This window comes from Borostomias antarcticus, assembly GCF_949987555.1.
Source record: "Borostomias antarcticus genome assembly, chromosome: 5".
Taxonomy (NCBI): Eukaryota; Metazoa; Chordata; class Actinopteri; order Stomiiformes; family Stomiidae; genus Borostomias; species Borostomias antarcticus.
The window spans coordinates 25711415-25725893 of NC_140238.1; the positions used below are offsets into that span (position 1 = coordinate 25711415).

Genomic DNA, 14479 nt, shown 5'->3' on the forward strand with positions numbered 1-14479 from the left:
TGGGATCAAAATGGATTTAAACAAATGATTGCATAAATATTCACCCCCTTTGCTATGACACCTAAATAATAATCAGTTTTCTTCACTAGACACAATTGGTTGGATGGAGTCCACTGGTGCGCAATTGAGGTATTTCACATGATTTCAGAATAAATACACCTGTCCTTTAGCCTGGCTTCGCCAGACCCAATTCGCAAAAATGCAAAGCTTTCTGATTCCCAAGGGGCGTTACCAACAGACGTAGATCAAAATGCCTCCGGACACAATTGGATAGACCTACAACCAATCAGCAAAAATGCCTCTATGGCGCGCTGGTCTGTCATCTTATTAATCCCGCCCCATATTACAGTAGATAAACGATTGTGATTGGCATGAATCAATCTCGGTTCGAGTGGATTCAGTTAGAATGGTACGATATCCAGACTGATCTGCCGAGTGAAATAGAATGTGAGCGCATGAGATCAGACTGTCGCCACCAGGCTACCTGTCCTTGAGTGTTGGTTAGTGTATTCCCAAACTAAGACTACACCATAAAGGAACATTCCAAGCAGATCTGGGACAAGGTTCTTGAAAAGCTCCAATCAGGAAGGATATAAGAAAATGTCCAAGGCATTGAATATACCCCACAGCAGTTAATTCCATCATTAAAAAATAGTGAGAATATGGTTCAACTGTGAATCTGCCAAGAACCAGCCATCCTCAAAAACTAAGCAACCGGGCGAGGCGGGCCGTAGAGGCCAACAAAAGGCCTATGGTAACTCGGACAGAGTTAGTCTTCCATGGCTGAGATGGGAGAAGTGCATGGGACAGTACTAGCTGGGATACTTAAACCTGGGCTTTATGGGAGAGTGGCAAGAAGAAAGCCCTTGTGGAAAACAAGTCACATAAAATCTCAATGAGTTCGCCTGAAGGCATGTAGGAGACAGCCAAAGTGGAAGAGGATTCAATGGTCTGATGAGACTAAAATCAACCTTTTTGGCCTCAACAGTAAGCTATGTTTCACACAACAGCACATCAACCTAAGAACACAATCTCTACCATGAAGCATGGTGGTGGCAGCATTGTTATAGGGGAGCTTCTCTGCTGCAGGGACTAGGGAAAACTCACAAAGATAGAGAGCAAAATGAATGGAGCAAAGTACAGAGAAATTATGCAAGAAAATGTGCTGCAGTCTGCAATCTAAATTATATCCAGGCCATGTTGTGCCACACATGGTTGTCCTCATCTTGAAAATTTGTAACTGATAACGGGTTACTTTTACAGGGTTTTGCTCTAAGCGACATTGGCTGTCAACCATGCGTTGGTTATAGCCAGTCTGCAGCTGCCAGCTCGCTCTGGTCTCACATGCACATGCTCTTACATATTACAGTTCAAATCCCAACCTCAGTGCTGTGTGACCCTCGGCTATTTCCCTGAAATAAAGTGTGGAAAAAATCCAAAGGGTGGACTGGACATTTACATTTATTTGCCCCAAAAAGTTTTTTTTGTGTGTTTGCTATGGTATGATACTTGCACCAATGCTGCAGTACCCTCAGTTTTGTCAATAAAAAGATTATCAAGCGTTAATAGCCCAAAAAAAACACTTTATTAAAGAAATGATCTCACAGTAACTTGACTTGAAGGGACATGAGGACGTATGCACACAGTCTGGTCTCTAGACATGTAACAGGAGTTGCCTCAATGTGTAACCACCATGGATGCCTAGAGGGACTCAACCTTCACTTCAGTGTGCAAAAATGTGAGTTGTGATGCTACATGATTAGTAGTAACTATTTAACTATTATTCAATAGGGTAAAGGCCCTGAGTGGTTAGTAGAGACCAGGATGGTAGCAATGCAAAGGTTGGCAGTAAGTTCCATACAGTAAGAGTAATATTGTAAAACATGGTTGAAAATAATCTGCTCAATAGGTTTTGTGGTTGTATTCATCACAGATTACATACTCCACTCTTGTTTAAAAGTGGGACTTTGTGTCCTTCAAATGCCCTTTTGTGCATGTGCAGTCAGGAGGAATTCCATTGAAAACCTGTCCTCTGGCAGTGAGTGAAACAGTATGTGGCCCAAAGAAAAAGCAACCTGTGCGCCAGCCGAAAAAGACAAATTGGGATAATAGGGCCATTAGAACATGTGTAACTCATACATCATTACCCAGAAATAACAGGAAGAACCTTCTATGTGACACCGTCCTGACCTGAACATGAGGAGAGGACATGCTCTTCCTGCCCTGCCCTTTATTTCCTGGTGGGAAATAAATCAAATAATCTAACCTATTGAAAATGCCCTGGTCTTACTGTGATCTTTGACAGACAACCCAATTCCTCCAGTTCACAATGTCAGTTTGTGTTTGGGGGTCCCGTGACAGAAATACTATGAGGCTTCCGACATCCAGCAGCTTACTGGTGGTTAAAGGCTGGAAGCCAGTAATGAAAATGCATAAGTACTCTGTATTAAAGTCTACACTACAAACTGGAGTAATGAGACCACAGGAACAACAATAGGATCCTATGAAAATGACAAGAAAGTATATAGAGATATTGGCCGGGTTTCCCAAACGACTTAAGAAGCACTTAACTCCCATACAAAGGGTTGCTTAAGAAGGGTTCCTTAAGGAGGTAAACCCGGCCATTGTCTGTTGACAAAACGACAAAACAATGAAACAGTAAAGCAAGTCATTTGTTTTCATCAATATCTGCATGCAGAATTGTCAAAGATCATAATTGTGTTTTGGATACGTGTAGCTACTACAGTTTTACCTGGTATTTACTGCCATAGTAACGATAGGTAACATGTTACTCATTTCAGCAGTACTGGTAAGTACCTGTCATTGTGCCTCAAATCAAACAAGTGTTCCTAAAATGCTATAATTGGGTAATTGCTATTTTAACATGTAGTTTCTTGGTAAACACCTTACAAATACTTCCTAGGGATGTTATACACTATAACTTCTAGTACTTTGTACAACTGTCAAAAGCAATTTGGATCAGTGGAAGTCACAAAACTACATGGACAGAAGTTGACAAATAACAGGAAGTGATGTCACCAATAAGCTTTAAGAGACAAGTTGAAGTTGTATATTCACTACTACAGCCACCCTATCAGACAAGTCATGGCATCTCTGATGGAATTACAGCAAGTGCAGAGTGTGGGAGGATTATACTATAAGTGTGCGTTCATGTATGTGTAACGCTATAGTATAGTGCAGCGTCTCTGAGTGCTTTTCTTGCTCTTCTTGTTGCTGCGGTTGGTTTCCTTATACCGCCTGATCTCCCGCACCAAAGAGTAAAAGGCCTCCTCCACTCCCTGAAAGAAAGAGTGCAGTGAAACAGTGACAACCAATAACTTTCCAATGTACACAAAATGAACGAGAAAAGGCACTAGCTGAACACTAGATTTTTAAATGTATTTCCTTCTCCAGGATCAAGGCACTAATGACACTGACCCTGTTCCTACTGTTGTTGACATCATGTCTGTCTATTGTGTCTGATGACACCGAACAATCTCAACAGCACCGTTATATCTAAATGTGGCATCCCACTCAGTCAAATATGGTCAAAGAAGAGAAGGCAAGTTCACCATTCTTTATTTACAGGACGATCATGATCAGAAGTGTCTGTCAGCCAGAATTGATCCTGTCTCAAGGAAACCTTGTGTTCATGTAGGGAAGTCCTGCACTTGTGTTCCTGTTCTTTATTGAGATGAAGAAGCCAGCCTACCTGTCTGGTTTTGGCGGAGGTTTCTACAAAGGGCACTCCATATCCTCGGGCCAGCTCCTGAGCCTGCCTCGTCTCCACACTCCCAGAGCCCAGGTCACTCTTGTTTCCCACCAGCACCATGGGAACACTGTCACTGTCCTTCACACGGTTTATCTGCTCTCTGTGGGTGAGGAGGGGGAAGAAGCCACTTGTTAAATTATTGTGAAAGATATCTACAGCAGAGTTGATCACTGGTCTGTGCAGGATAATAAGCGGGGTAACTAATTCCTCGATAACACTGGCACAATGCGACCCCTTGTCGTATCAACAGAAGTCATTCGTTTCAAATGAAGGGGTTGCAAAAAGTTGCAGTGCCTTTGTCGGACGAATGGCGAATGCGGTGCCGCTATGGCAAAGGAACTAATGCGTTGGATTTTTCCTACTTTGGCAGTGGGTTGGCATACAACAGACATTTGCTTTTCCCCCAATTGGCGATGTATCGCCATCCTGATCATGTACGCTCACATTCTGTTTCTCTCCACAGATCAGTAATGCTCCCATTCAGACAGATTTCCACCCGGTCTGTTCTTGATGGGGACAATCAATCTAATATGAGGCGTGTTTAATATGTCTGCCCAGAGGAGCACTGTTGAGGCATTTTCGTAAACAACCAAGATGGGTTTCGTTGCTCTCATTAGTTATAGGTCTATCCAATTGCGTCCAGAGGCATTTTGATCTACGCCCCTTTATAACACCCCTTGGAAATCGAAAATGAATTGAGAATTTCCAGGTCTGGCAAAGTCAAACTAGATGTTTTAATCTGTGGTACATGCAGATAGTATACAGTATATCATACACATAAATAAATAATTTCAATTTTAAATTACTTACTAATCTTTTTTATGTCTTCCATTGTAAAATTCCCATTTGTTTCAAGTTATATTGGCCATTTATAATGGAATAAAGGGATTTTAAGAATTATTTTGGTTTCCCTCTAAATTCCCCCTAGCTTAATGCTTGCAGAGAAATGTAGGGCATAATGCAATATTTACCGTATCACAACGTAATGTATATGTGCTCATGTGATCGAGGCGTTAGTGGGATGCTTTAGCCTAAGATAAGATGTACTTTAATAATCCATGTAGGGGGAATTTGGGAATTTAGACTCAAATTTGGGACACAAGACTGAATTGCCATTTCATTTCACTTCATTATTCAGTCTGAACAAGCTCCCATTGCTCCCATTGAAAAAGTTAGTCATCCTGTTTGGTGGGAAGTCTGTGGAATGCACTGCAGCGCTCCGTACTTGCGCAATCGTTGTTTGGGTACAAGCTTAGAGTTTCGCACTTCTGACATAAGGAGTTTCTAGGAACACACATCCCAGCCCTGTGAAGCTCTTGAGTTCCATGTTCATTGACTGAGATTGAGCTTTGAGAAATGCATTCTAGATGGAACAATCATCTCTCAGAGTGAGAAGCAGGGCAAATATAACAATGGTCAGATGCAACTGGTTTGCCAGTTACCTTACTAACCGTGTTCAGCAGGGAAATACTGAAAACATTGTGTCAGAACCACTTACCATCTCTAAAGGGGTGCCTCGAGGCTCCATCTTGGGCCCAACCTTGTTCTCCATCTACATCAATGATGTAGCCAAGGTGCTGGCATACATCTATATGCTAACGACACCCTTTTATACTCAGCTGGCCCTTCTCTCCACTCTCCAACTTAGTCTCACCTCTATTGAGCAGTCTTTTCATAATCTGCACCTTCTTTATCTTTTCATAATCTGCACTAGGGCTGGGTATCGATTCGAATTTCAAGATTCGATTCCGATTCACAAGGTTCAGAATAGTTTATCACGATTCAATATCGATTCGGTTAGTGTTACTAAAACCCTTTTTTTAATTTATTTTTTTAGCTGTAACCTTAAAGGCCCTACGAGGAGTTTCGGGAAGCGGAAGTGTTTTCCGCCCAAAAAGACCACATTTCCCATGAGCCTCCCCGCGCACTGTCGTAAACCTTAGCTACCTGAGCCAGGTGTTTTGAAGATGGAACGATCGCCACCGACGAGGTAATTACATAGGTCTTACTAGTAACGTTACTTTTGACAATATATAACGGTCATATTTAAATTATTCTTCATCTTGTCGGCGCCGTAGGCTACTGCAGTAAATCGTTTCGTCATTCCAAGGAAGTTCTGGACGACCCGACCACAAAATAATAATCTAAAAATAAACTACATACAAGAAACGACATTTGTCGAAAATGGACACAAACAAGTGTGGGTAATGTAGATTCACCCACATTAAAATGAGACTGTTTCGTAACCAAAAATAAACTCCTCTGGGTACCTTTAATTACATGACCGCCAAGTTATGCAACACATCAACAGGCCTACTACGGCTGGGTATCAATACTGATTTCCAAAAATGAATGAATGAATGAATCATTGAATGAATGAACTATTCATTCCTTCATTTATTCATTCATTCATTAAATAAAAGATTGATTTTGGGATTCATGAATCGATTCAGAATCGATTAATCTTTTTTTTTTTTAACCCAGCCCTAATCTCCACCAATTCTAAAAAGACTAAATGCATTCTGATTGACCGGAAAAATAATGCCTCCAGCCCCCCCAAGATCTCCTGTGCTGACAGCTCTGAATTAGAGTTTGTCTCGTCCTATAAATACCTGGGCCTCTGGCTGGACTTAACTCTGGACTCATAACAACAACCTTCAGGCCAAAGTCAAAGCTAGATTGGGCTTCCTGTTTCGCAACAAGGCTTCCTTCACACATTCCGCTAAACACACTCTTGTGAAGATAACCATACTTCCTATGCTTGACCACGGTGACGCAATCTATAAAATGGCGTCAGAGTGTGCCCTCAAAAAACTGGACACACTCCACCACTCAGCGATTCGCTTTGCCACTGGTGCACCCTTCACTACTCACCACTGTGACCTCTATAGACTGGTGGAATAGCCCTCCCTTCACACCAGACGGCTTCTTCACTGGCTTCAATTAATGTATAAAACAAATCTGGGAAAGTCACCTCCCTATCTCTCATCTCTCCTGCACCTCTCTCACAATGATTACCACTTAAGGTCTAGTGATTTCATCAGGCTCACCATCCCAAAAGCCTGAACTGTTTTTGGTTGCAACTTCCGTTTTGCTGCAGCAAATGACTGGAGCACTTTACAAAACACACTCAAACTCTGCACTCATCACTCACTACCTTCAAACAGATCATAGTTGACTGTTGCTCTTGCTGATTGCCCCCCACACCCACATACATGCACATTCACTCACACGCACACACATACAATCACACATACAAATATACACACAGCGCTAGTTGACTTTGTTTTTATGTATTTACTTTGCTGTTCTCATGTACTGTACAGTACATGTATGTATTGTTCTGTGTTGACCTTGTGTATTTCTGTATGTTTGTATTTATTCCTGCCGGGGCCTCTTAGCCAAGTCATCATTGTAAATTAGAATTGGTTCTCAATTGATTTTATCTGGTTAAATAAAGGTCAAATAAAATAAAAAATATTTATATAATATGTATCATACTAACTACACTGAACCTTTGATTTAGCTGCAAACGGTTTCAAAAATGGAGGAACAGCAAAAGTGTCTCAGTAGAACTATTTTCTATTCTACTCAGGGGCCTGTGTACTTTCTAAATCCACAGAGTTCAGCTTGTTCTAAATAATTCTCATAGGTTAGTATCGCGGCTAGGTGCATTGTGGGTACAATTAGAGAGAGTGGTCATATACGTATCCAGCCGTGGTGAAGTTAGTCATACCCCTAGGTGGGGTGTGTGAGGATCAGTGGTAAATTTGACAGCTAAGCCCTCGACTTCCATGATCGTAGTTCAGGTACACACTTTGAGGCTCCCACCCGAGCCAGAAATTAGCTCTCTTGAAGATGGGGGACCGAAATCCAGCTTCACAACGCTATGTTTTGGAATTCCACGCTCGTAAGACGAGCATGTGCATTGAACATAGCAGTCTGGATGGGATGAGTGACTCTCAGAACAAGAAAAACAGTGATTGAAATCCAATGGATAGAAGATCATACAGTACTACACTGAATCCTTGGATTTAGCTGCAGATGCTTGGACATTTCACAAATGCAGCATAACAGCATAACTGCATCTGCTTTGTGTTGCCATGACTCAAGCAAAAATTGACTGGTGCACAACATTGTGAAAGCAGAGAGATCAGCCCACAGTTTACAATGTCCTATCAGCTCACTGTTAAACTGACTGATCGATAATGGTAATGTTTTTGGTGCCGTGTGTGGGTGGGTGCGTGTGTTTGTTTGTCTGTTAGCAGGGTTATGCAATAACTACTGAACCGATTTTCACGAAACTCAGTGGAAGGATGTAGCATGGTCCAACTTAGAACACATTACATTTTGGAGCGGATTTGAATCACGGGGCGGGTCCACGAGCCGCCCAAACATGGCTGGCCATTCACTGCCATTTTTTGGACTACGATTACACGCAAAGTACCAAACTGATTTTCATGAAACTCTGTGAAGCCATGTATGGGCCAACTTAGATACCATTAAATTTTGGAGCAGATCCGAATCACGGCCCGGATGAACGAATGAAAGCAAAACTTAAGAGAAAAGCCAGCTCCCTGTGTGGGGGCACTAAAGACATAAGGTTTGGTTTGGGGTGCGCAGAGGGAGAGCCCAGAGTGCCATGAAATGCATTCATGGGCAGAGGTCTGTGCTCTTTGAGCACTATTTTTAGTTAAAATGTATTTCACTTGATTTCTTATCTTTATGTTCTTTTTATTGTGTTTTATTTTCGATCTTCTTTTCCCTGCTTTTATATAAATTTTATATCCATTTTATTTAAAGTTCTCTGTGCTAATACAGCTTTATTATTACCATACCTGGGTGGAAAATAATATTTGAAATAATTTCAATTATTTATATCTGTTGGATTGCGCTTGTCTGGAACAACCGATGGCCTATTCAAAAAAATTCAAACCCCGCCCACCTGACACTCTAGGCAGACACGAGCAAATGCTAAAGTAATTGCAAGGATTTTAAATAGTGTATTTTGACCCAGGTCTGATGAGTACTTAAGGGAAAGTATGCTTACTAGGCTGAATTTGGCTCCTACCTGTAGAGGTGCACATCCTCAAAAGACTTGCTGTTGTTGATGGCGAAGACGCAGAGAAACCCCTCTCCTGTCCTCATGTACTGGTCTCTCATGGCGCTGTACTCCTCCTGACCGGCAGTGTCCAGGATGTCCAGCAGACACGTCTCCCCATCGATCACCACCTGCTTCCTGTACGAGTCCTGCACAGGCCAGACCAAGGTGTCACTGAGTATCCATGTACCCTTAGCATGCCCCTCTCCTTACATATTTCATCAGACAGAAGGATCATGAAAGAGGGATATGGACAATATTCAAAGGGGTCAACGTGACTCAAACTTTGGCCAAGGGGAGGCGTACATGATTGGAAATTGGGGAACATTACTTCTATGCCAATGTTCCACATCAATGGAAACCCTGTACTCCGAATGGGTCCACTCCCCCTTAGACCTGTATCAGTTCTCTTTTATATTGCATAATACAGCTAATGCTATAATATACAAATCATGCTGTACACAACACTTATCTCTGAAACTCACCTCGATTGTGGGATCATATTCATCCACAAAATGATTCTGGATGAGCTGTATTGTCAACGCACTTTTACCCACACCACCAGCCCCAACGACTACAAGCTTGTACTCGGTCATGCCTGTCAGAGAAAGAAAGTGAGAGCGTAGCCTATGTGTATTTATAGAATAATTGGGCTACGATGATTCAATTACATCAGTACCACTGATTATCAGAGGTTTGACTGCTGATGATAAATATAATATTAACATAAAACAACGGAACGCTGAATACAAAGGCTATCGGAAGGTGTGATTTGGAAGAGGAAGGAACTAAGTGTGACCCAGATTTGATTTGAGCTAGCGAACTAACATTAACATAGAATAGTATTTAAACTAGGGTAGATATGCTACACTTTAAATAGCAAAGCATGTCTCTGCTGACAATAATGTTAAATAAAGCGAGTTGATTGTAAAATAGTTTACCTTCTTTATTTGGGTCGTTTCCTCGATACAAAATACGCTTTTGAATAAATGAGATTAGCTAGCTAGCTGGCTAGCCGTGGTCAATTTCCTTATTGAATAGTTTAGGAAAATATCTTGATTGGAACACAGCATGTCTATTACTGACAACAATTCACCCTCAAAATCATATATGCGCAAAAACAGATAGGCTAACAGAACTGTATTAGTTTCAAAGGTATTTAAAGTAAAGACTTAGTAGCCTGCTGCTATGGGAGTAAATCGACCGACTCCATTGTGGTTCAAATAGGCGGGGCGTTCATGGCAAAAGTATTCAATGGTATTTAACGGCCAATACGATTGCTGCGAAATTGACAGACGTCGTACTAGAGCAATCAGAATTGATCCCAATCCCAAATCCCATTTGATCCCAGCCCTTGGGTCGAAACTCTCCAATCACAAATCGCTTCATCAGGCGTGTCTAGAAATGAATCTGGATTTACCAGAAAGTTTTTAACGCAGAAAAGTGTGAACTCCTAACACAAGGAAGTCAGACTAGGAGTGAACAGGGAATTTGCTCGAGAACGTCACCTATTATTGAAATCATTGTAATTTGTATTTTACATGAAATCGAGTCCTTTATCAAGCTATGTCGGACGGATAGGTGGAAGTGTCGCTGCAGCAAACTCACTGCGAATAGGCCTACGTAATCTTTCGAACACGTCTCTGGCCCAACTCTTCAACCGCGATAAAGTCTCTGATCCATTCAAACTGTACCATAACCGCCTTGATTCAAACAGCAATGCAACCAGCCTGCACCATGCGCGTCCCCCACTGCACCCGCAGTTACGTCAAGATGCGTTGTCTGAAAGAGCGCATTCGATTATGATTGGCTCAAAAGTTTGGTTGGAAAGTGGTGCGATGGCATCATTCAGCCACAAGATGGACCTACAATACAATATTGTAGGCTACTTGGAAATAGTTGCAGCAGTACTATGAGCAAATAGGTGCCTAACCTTGGCATCCCGATACGTAATGACAGAGTTGAACTGACCCGAGGATCTGAATACAGATCTCTGTTTGACGCTCTTGAGCTGAAACAAGTCTACCATGTTGCTCAGGCCTCACTGCAGACAATATACATACACATGTAAATGCTTAAGACGTAGCCTACGATTGAATTTGCATGCTCGCTCAGGACTGCATGAGAGCCTTTCTGATGATGACTTCATGGGATTCTAAGGAATGATTTAGATTATTTGCAGGGCGATTTAACTAATGATCACTGATCAATCATCTCAACTCTCATTGTGATCTAAAATGAGAATTAAATGGTCTCTCATTTCTTTCTGCAGGTCAGCAGCACTGACATGGAGTACGACTGGAGGAACACAAACACGCAGACATGGACTACAAGGGAGTAGGGACTCCCAGCTGCAGCACCTCCCCCCACCCAAGCCTATGGCCTATCCCTGCATCCTCCCCTCCTGCGTTGTTTCTCCCTCTCTCTCTCACTCTCTCTCTCTCACTCTCTCTCATACTGTGTGCATCTGCTCTCCTCTCTAATCTTTGACTAAAATCACTGTGATAATCCTGCATCCATCTGCTTCTCAGAGACAGGGAAAGAGACAGAGAGAATTCAGTGTGAATGTATAAAAAGTTCAAAATCGAGTATGCGTTTATCACCATTGCCATTGGGGAATTGAAATTAGTGAATGGGAGAGGCTGCTTTGGCCTGTAACCCATAAAGCCATACAGATCAATGATACATCATTGTAATGAAAACGCTGCAATAACATGATTTTATTTACACATTTTTCTGAATTAAATTTTCCACAAGGATTTTCCACATAAATATACATCTTTTATACAGAATTAATACAATTTCTGAGTTTATTTCAATTTCAATGTCTATTTTCTTTTTGATACATTTTGTTTCTCCCACAGGTAATCAAACATTTCAAAGTCATTAGAGGAAGAGGACATTATCATGGAAATAAGAAACCAAGACAAAAAAAACATCAATACGACACAAGAAACAATACCCTAAGTCCTGGAGTGGTTGCTTGAAATTGCATAAAATATGTCCCTTATCAGAAGAAGATGGCATCCGTCTTCACATCCCAAATCCATGTGGTCTCATATTACTTCAGCATACATACCCCACCCAGACCTGAATGATTAGTTGATTGGTCTTAGGCACCGACAAACCGTCGTTTTAATGGCATCCCCTCAAAGTGCATTTTTCCTATCACTGCTCAAAAGGTTAATGCACAAACTCATCCAATATACAGTTAGACCCATAAATATTTGGACATAATTAATTGAAAATAATTTTCACCATTTTGGCTCTGTACACCACCACAATGGATTTAAAATGAAACATTCAATATGAGATTTAAGTGCAGACTTTCAGCTTTAATTTGAGGGTATTTACATCCAAATCAAGTAAATGGTGTTGGAATTACAACCATTTTTATATGTCGTACCCCCCTTTTAAAGGGACCAAAAGTAATTGGACAAACTTGCATAATCATAAACCAAATTATCATTTTTAATATTTGGTTGCAAATCCTTTGCAGTCAATGACAACCTGAATTCTGGAACCCATAGACATCACAGACAACGGGTTTTGTTCCTGGTGATGCTCTGCTAGGCCTCTACTGTAACTGTCTTCAGTTCTTGCTTGTTCTTTGGGCGGTTTACCTTCAGTTTTGTCTTCAGCTAGTGAAATGCATGCTCAATTGAATTCAGGTCAGGTGATTGACTTGGCCATTGCAGAACATTCCACTTCTTTGCCTTGTAAAACTCTTTGGTTGCTTTCACAGTATGCTTTGGGTCATTGTCCGTCTGCACTCTGAAGCACCACTTAAATCACATATTGAATGTTTCATTTAGAATCCATTGTGGTGGTGTATAGAGCCAAACTGATGAAAATTGTGTCCAAATATTTATGGACCTAACTGTACAGTATGTCCAAAATAATTCCATCATGTGTCATTGTAAGATATGATGTAACCCACATAAAAAGCTTCCACACACACACACGCACGCACGCACGCACGCGCACACACACACACACACACACACACACACACACACTTGGGGACGTATTGAGGATAAAGGGCACCATATTGGAACATTTGTTACTGTCTTGTGTCTTGTGTGTGAGAGAGCACTGCATATTTCAGCACTAGCACCCAGCACATACACACACACAATCCCTAACCTCTGACCTACCAACTCATACATTACGTCACTGTCAATCAGGGATCACAGACATTAAAACTGTACAGGGAGAAGGATAGAGAGAGAGAGAGAGAGAGAGAGAGAGAGAGAGAGAGAGCGAGAGCAAGGGGGTGGGGGGGGGGGTCGAGGGGGAGAGGCCAATTGAGACAGACACAAAGGCATAAACAGACATTTGCTTTGCCTGGGATATTGCATGCTTAAATCTGCACAGTCAATTTACTATCACACACTAATGTCTAATCTCTCTACACATCCACGTGAGATTTTGACACACACACACACAGACAGAAATATGCACAGAGCCAGAGAAAAAAGGGACAGTACATGTGTACAATGTGCTTTCAGTGATTTTGTGAAGATTCTACAAGGACTGAAGGTAGTAGTAATGTAGTAATATCAGATTAATGATACTCTTCCCAAGCCCCATATACCTCCTTTTATGGCAAAATTGTCTAAAGAGATTTCAGGAGTTTCAGTTCAGGCAAAAACATGTTTATCACACACACACACACACAGACACACACACACACACACACACACACACACACACACACAAACACACACAAACATATGCACAGAACCATTTACTCTTCATTAAAGTGCTCCTGACAAATCACAAAGGAGCACAAGGGAACACTGGGAGATTGAGTTCATGCTCTGGTACAGCATATAATAAATACATTAATCATTCCATCATTTACAACCACACACACGCACGCGCACACACACACACACACACACACACACACAATACATTCACCCAGATGTAAACAATTAAAGGAGTGGTAAAGGGAAAAATCATGTTTAGCCCTGTTTTAAGGTTACTTATGATCATATACAATGGTTCAGATCAAAACTTTGACAAAACTAGCACTTTTGAGAAAGTCTGATAATTGCTCTACTACTGTTTTGGTCATACAATGGATGTGGGTGGGCACTGTGAAAAATCATTCAAAAAACATGTTAACTCTCAATTTCAAAGACAAGAAACTCACCGAGGTGTTAGTTGGCGTTCTGACATATAATTCGCCATAAAGTAAGATTCTAGTTCATCTGGAAAGGCTTTTTAAAAATATTTAGCATAGAACTATTTAGTTGCAGCACATGTGTGTAAACGTCCGCAAACTAGGTAACCTAGCAACATAAACAATAACAATAGCTACCGTAAGTAGTTCCGCTTCCTGAATCCCCTCTGCGGATTGATCTACACATCTACAACGGTCGCGTCAATATAAGTCAATGGATTTCATAAAATGATCAATAAAACCCTACAGGATTCATACTTTGCGGCGAATTTGATGTCAGAACACCAACGGACACCAATTACCCCCTCGGTGAGCTTCTTGTCTTTGAAATCGAGAGTTTAACATGTTTTTGAATGATTTTTCAAGGTGCCCACCCACATCCATTGTATGACCTAAACGGTGGTAGAGCAATTAT

At 41.3% G+C, this 14479-nt stretch overlaps 1 protein-coding gene across 4 annotated transcripts; it reads right to left on the bottom strand.

Annotated features, from left to right (window-relative positions):
- Window positions 1-1566: 1566 nt before the first annotated feature.
- Window positions 1567-10616, bottom strand: LOC311309369 (GTPase KRas). Of its 4 annotated transcripts, none has more exons than XM_084438626.1 (5): window positions 10482-10616; window positions 9359-9471; window positions 8844-9022; window positions 3713-3872; window positions 1567-3299 (listed from the first exon to the last, which is right to left on the bottom strand). In XM_084438626.1, the coding sequence occupies exons 2-5, from the start codon at window positions 9467-9469 to the stop codon at window positions 3186-3188; spliced, it is 564 nt and encodes a 187-aa protein (XP_084294752.1). In that variant the 5' UTR covers window positions 9470-9471; window positions 10482-10616; the 3' UTR covers window positions 1567-3185. The 4 variants fall into 4 exon arrangements, with proteins under 4 accessions (XP_084294752.1, XP_084294753.1, XP_084294750.1 ...); XM_084438627.1 differs by having other exon boundaries at window positions 10568-10597; XM_084438624.1 differs by lacking the exon at window positions 10482-10616 and adding an exon at window positions 9815-10078.
- Window positions 10617-14479: the final 3863 nt, after the last annotated feature.

Excerpts from the sequence above, each read along its gene's own strand:
- LOC311309369 (XM_084438626.1), bottom strand. The coding sequence starts at position 9,469 with ATGACCGAGTACAAGCTTGTAGTCGTTGGGGCTGGTGGTGTGGGTAAA. Across the intron at positions 3,873-8,843 it reads GAGGATGTGCACCTCTACAG|AGAGCAGATAAACCGTGTGA; the intron begins GTAGGAGCCAAA and ends CCTCACCCACAG. Across the intron at positions 3,300-3,712 it reads CCTCCGCCAAAACCAGACAG|GGAGTGGAGGAGGCCTTTTA; the intron begins GTAGGCTGGCTT and ends TCTTTCTTTCAG.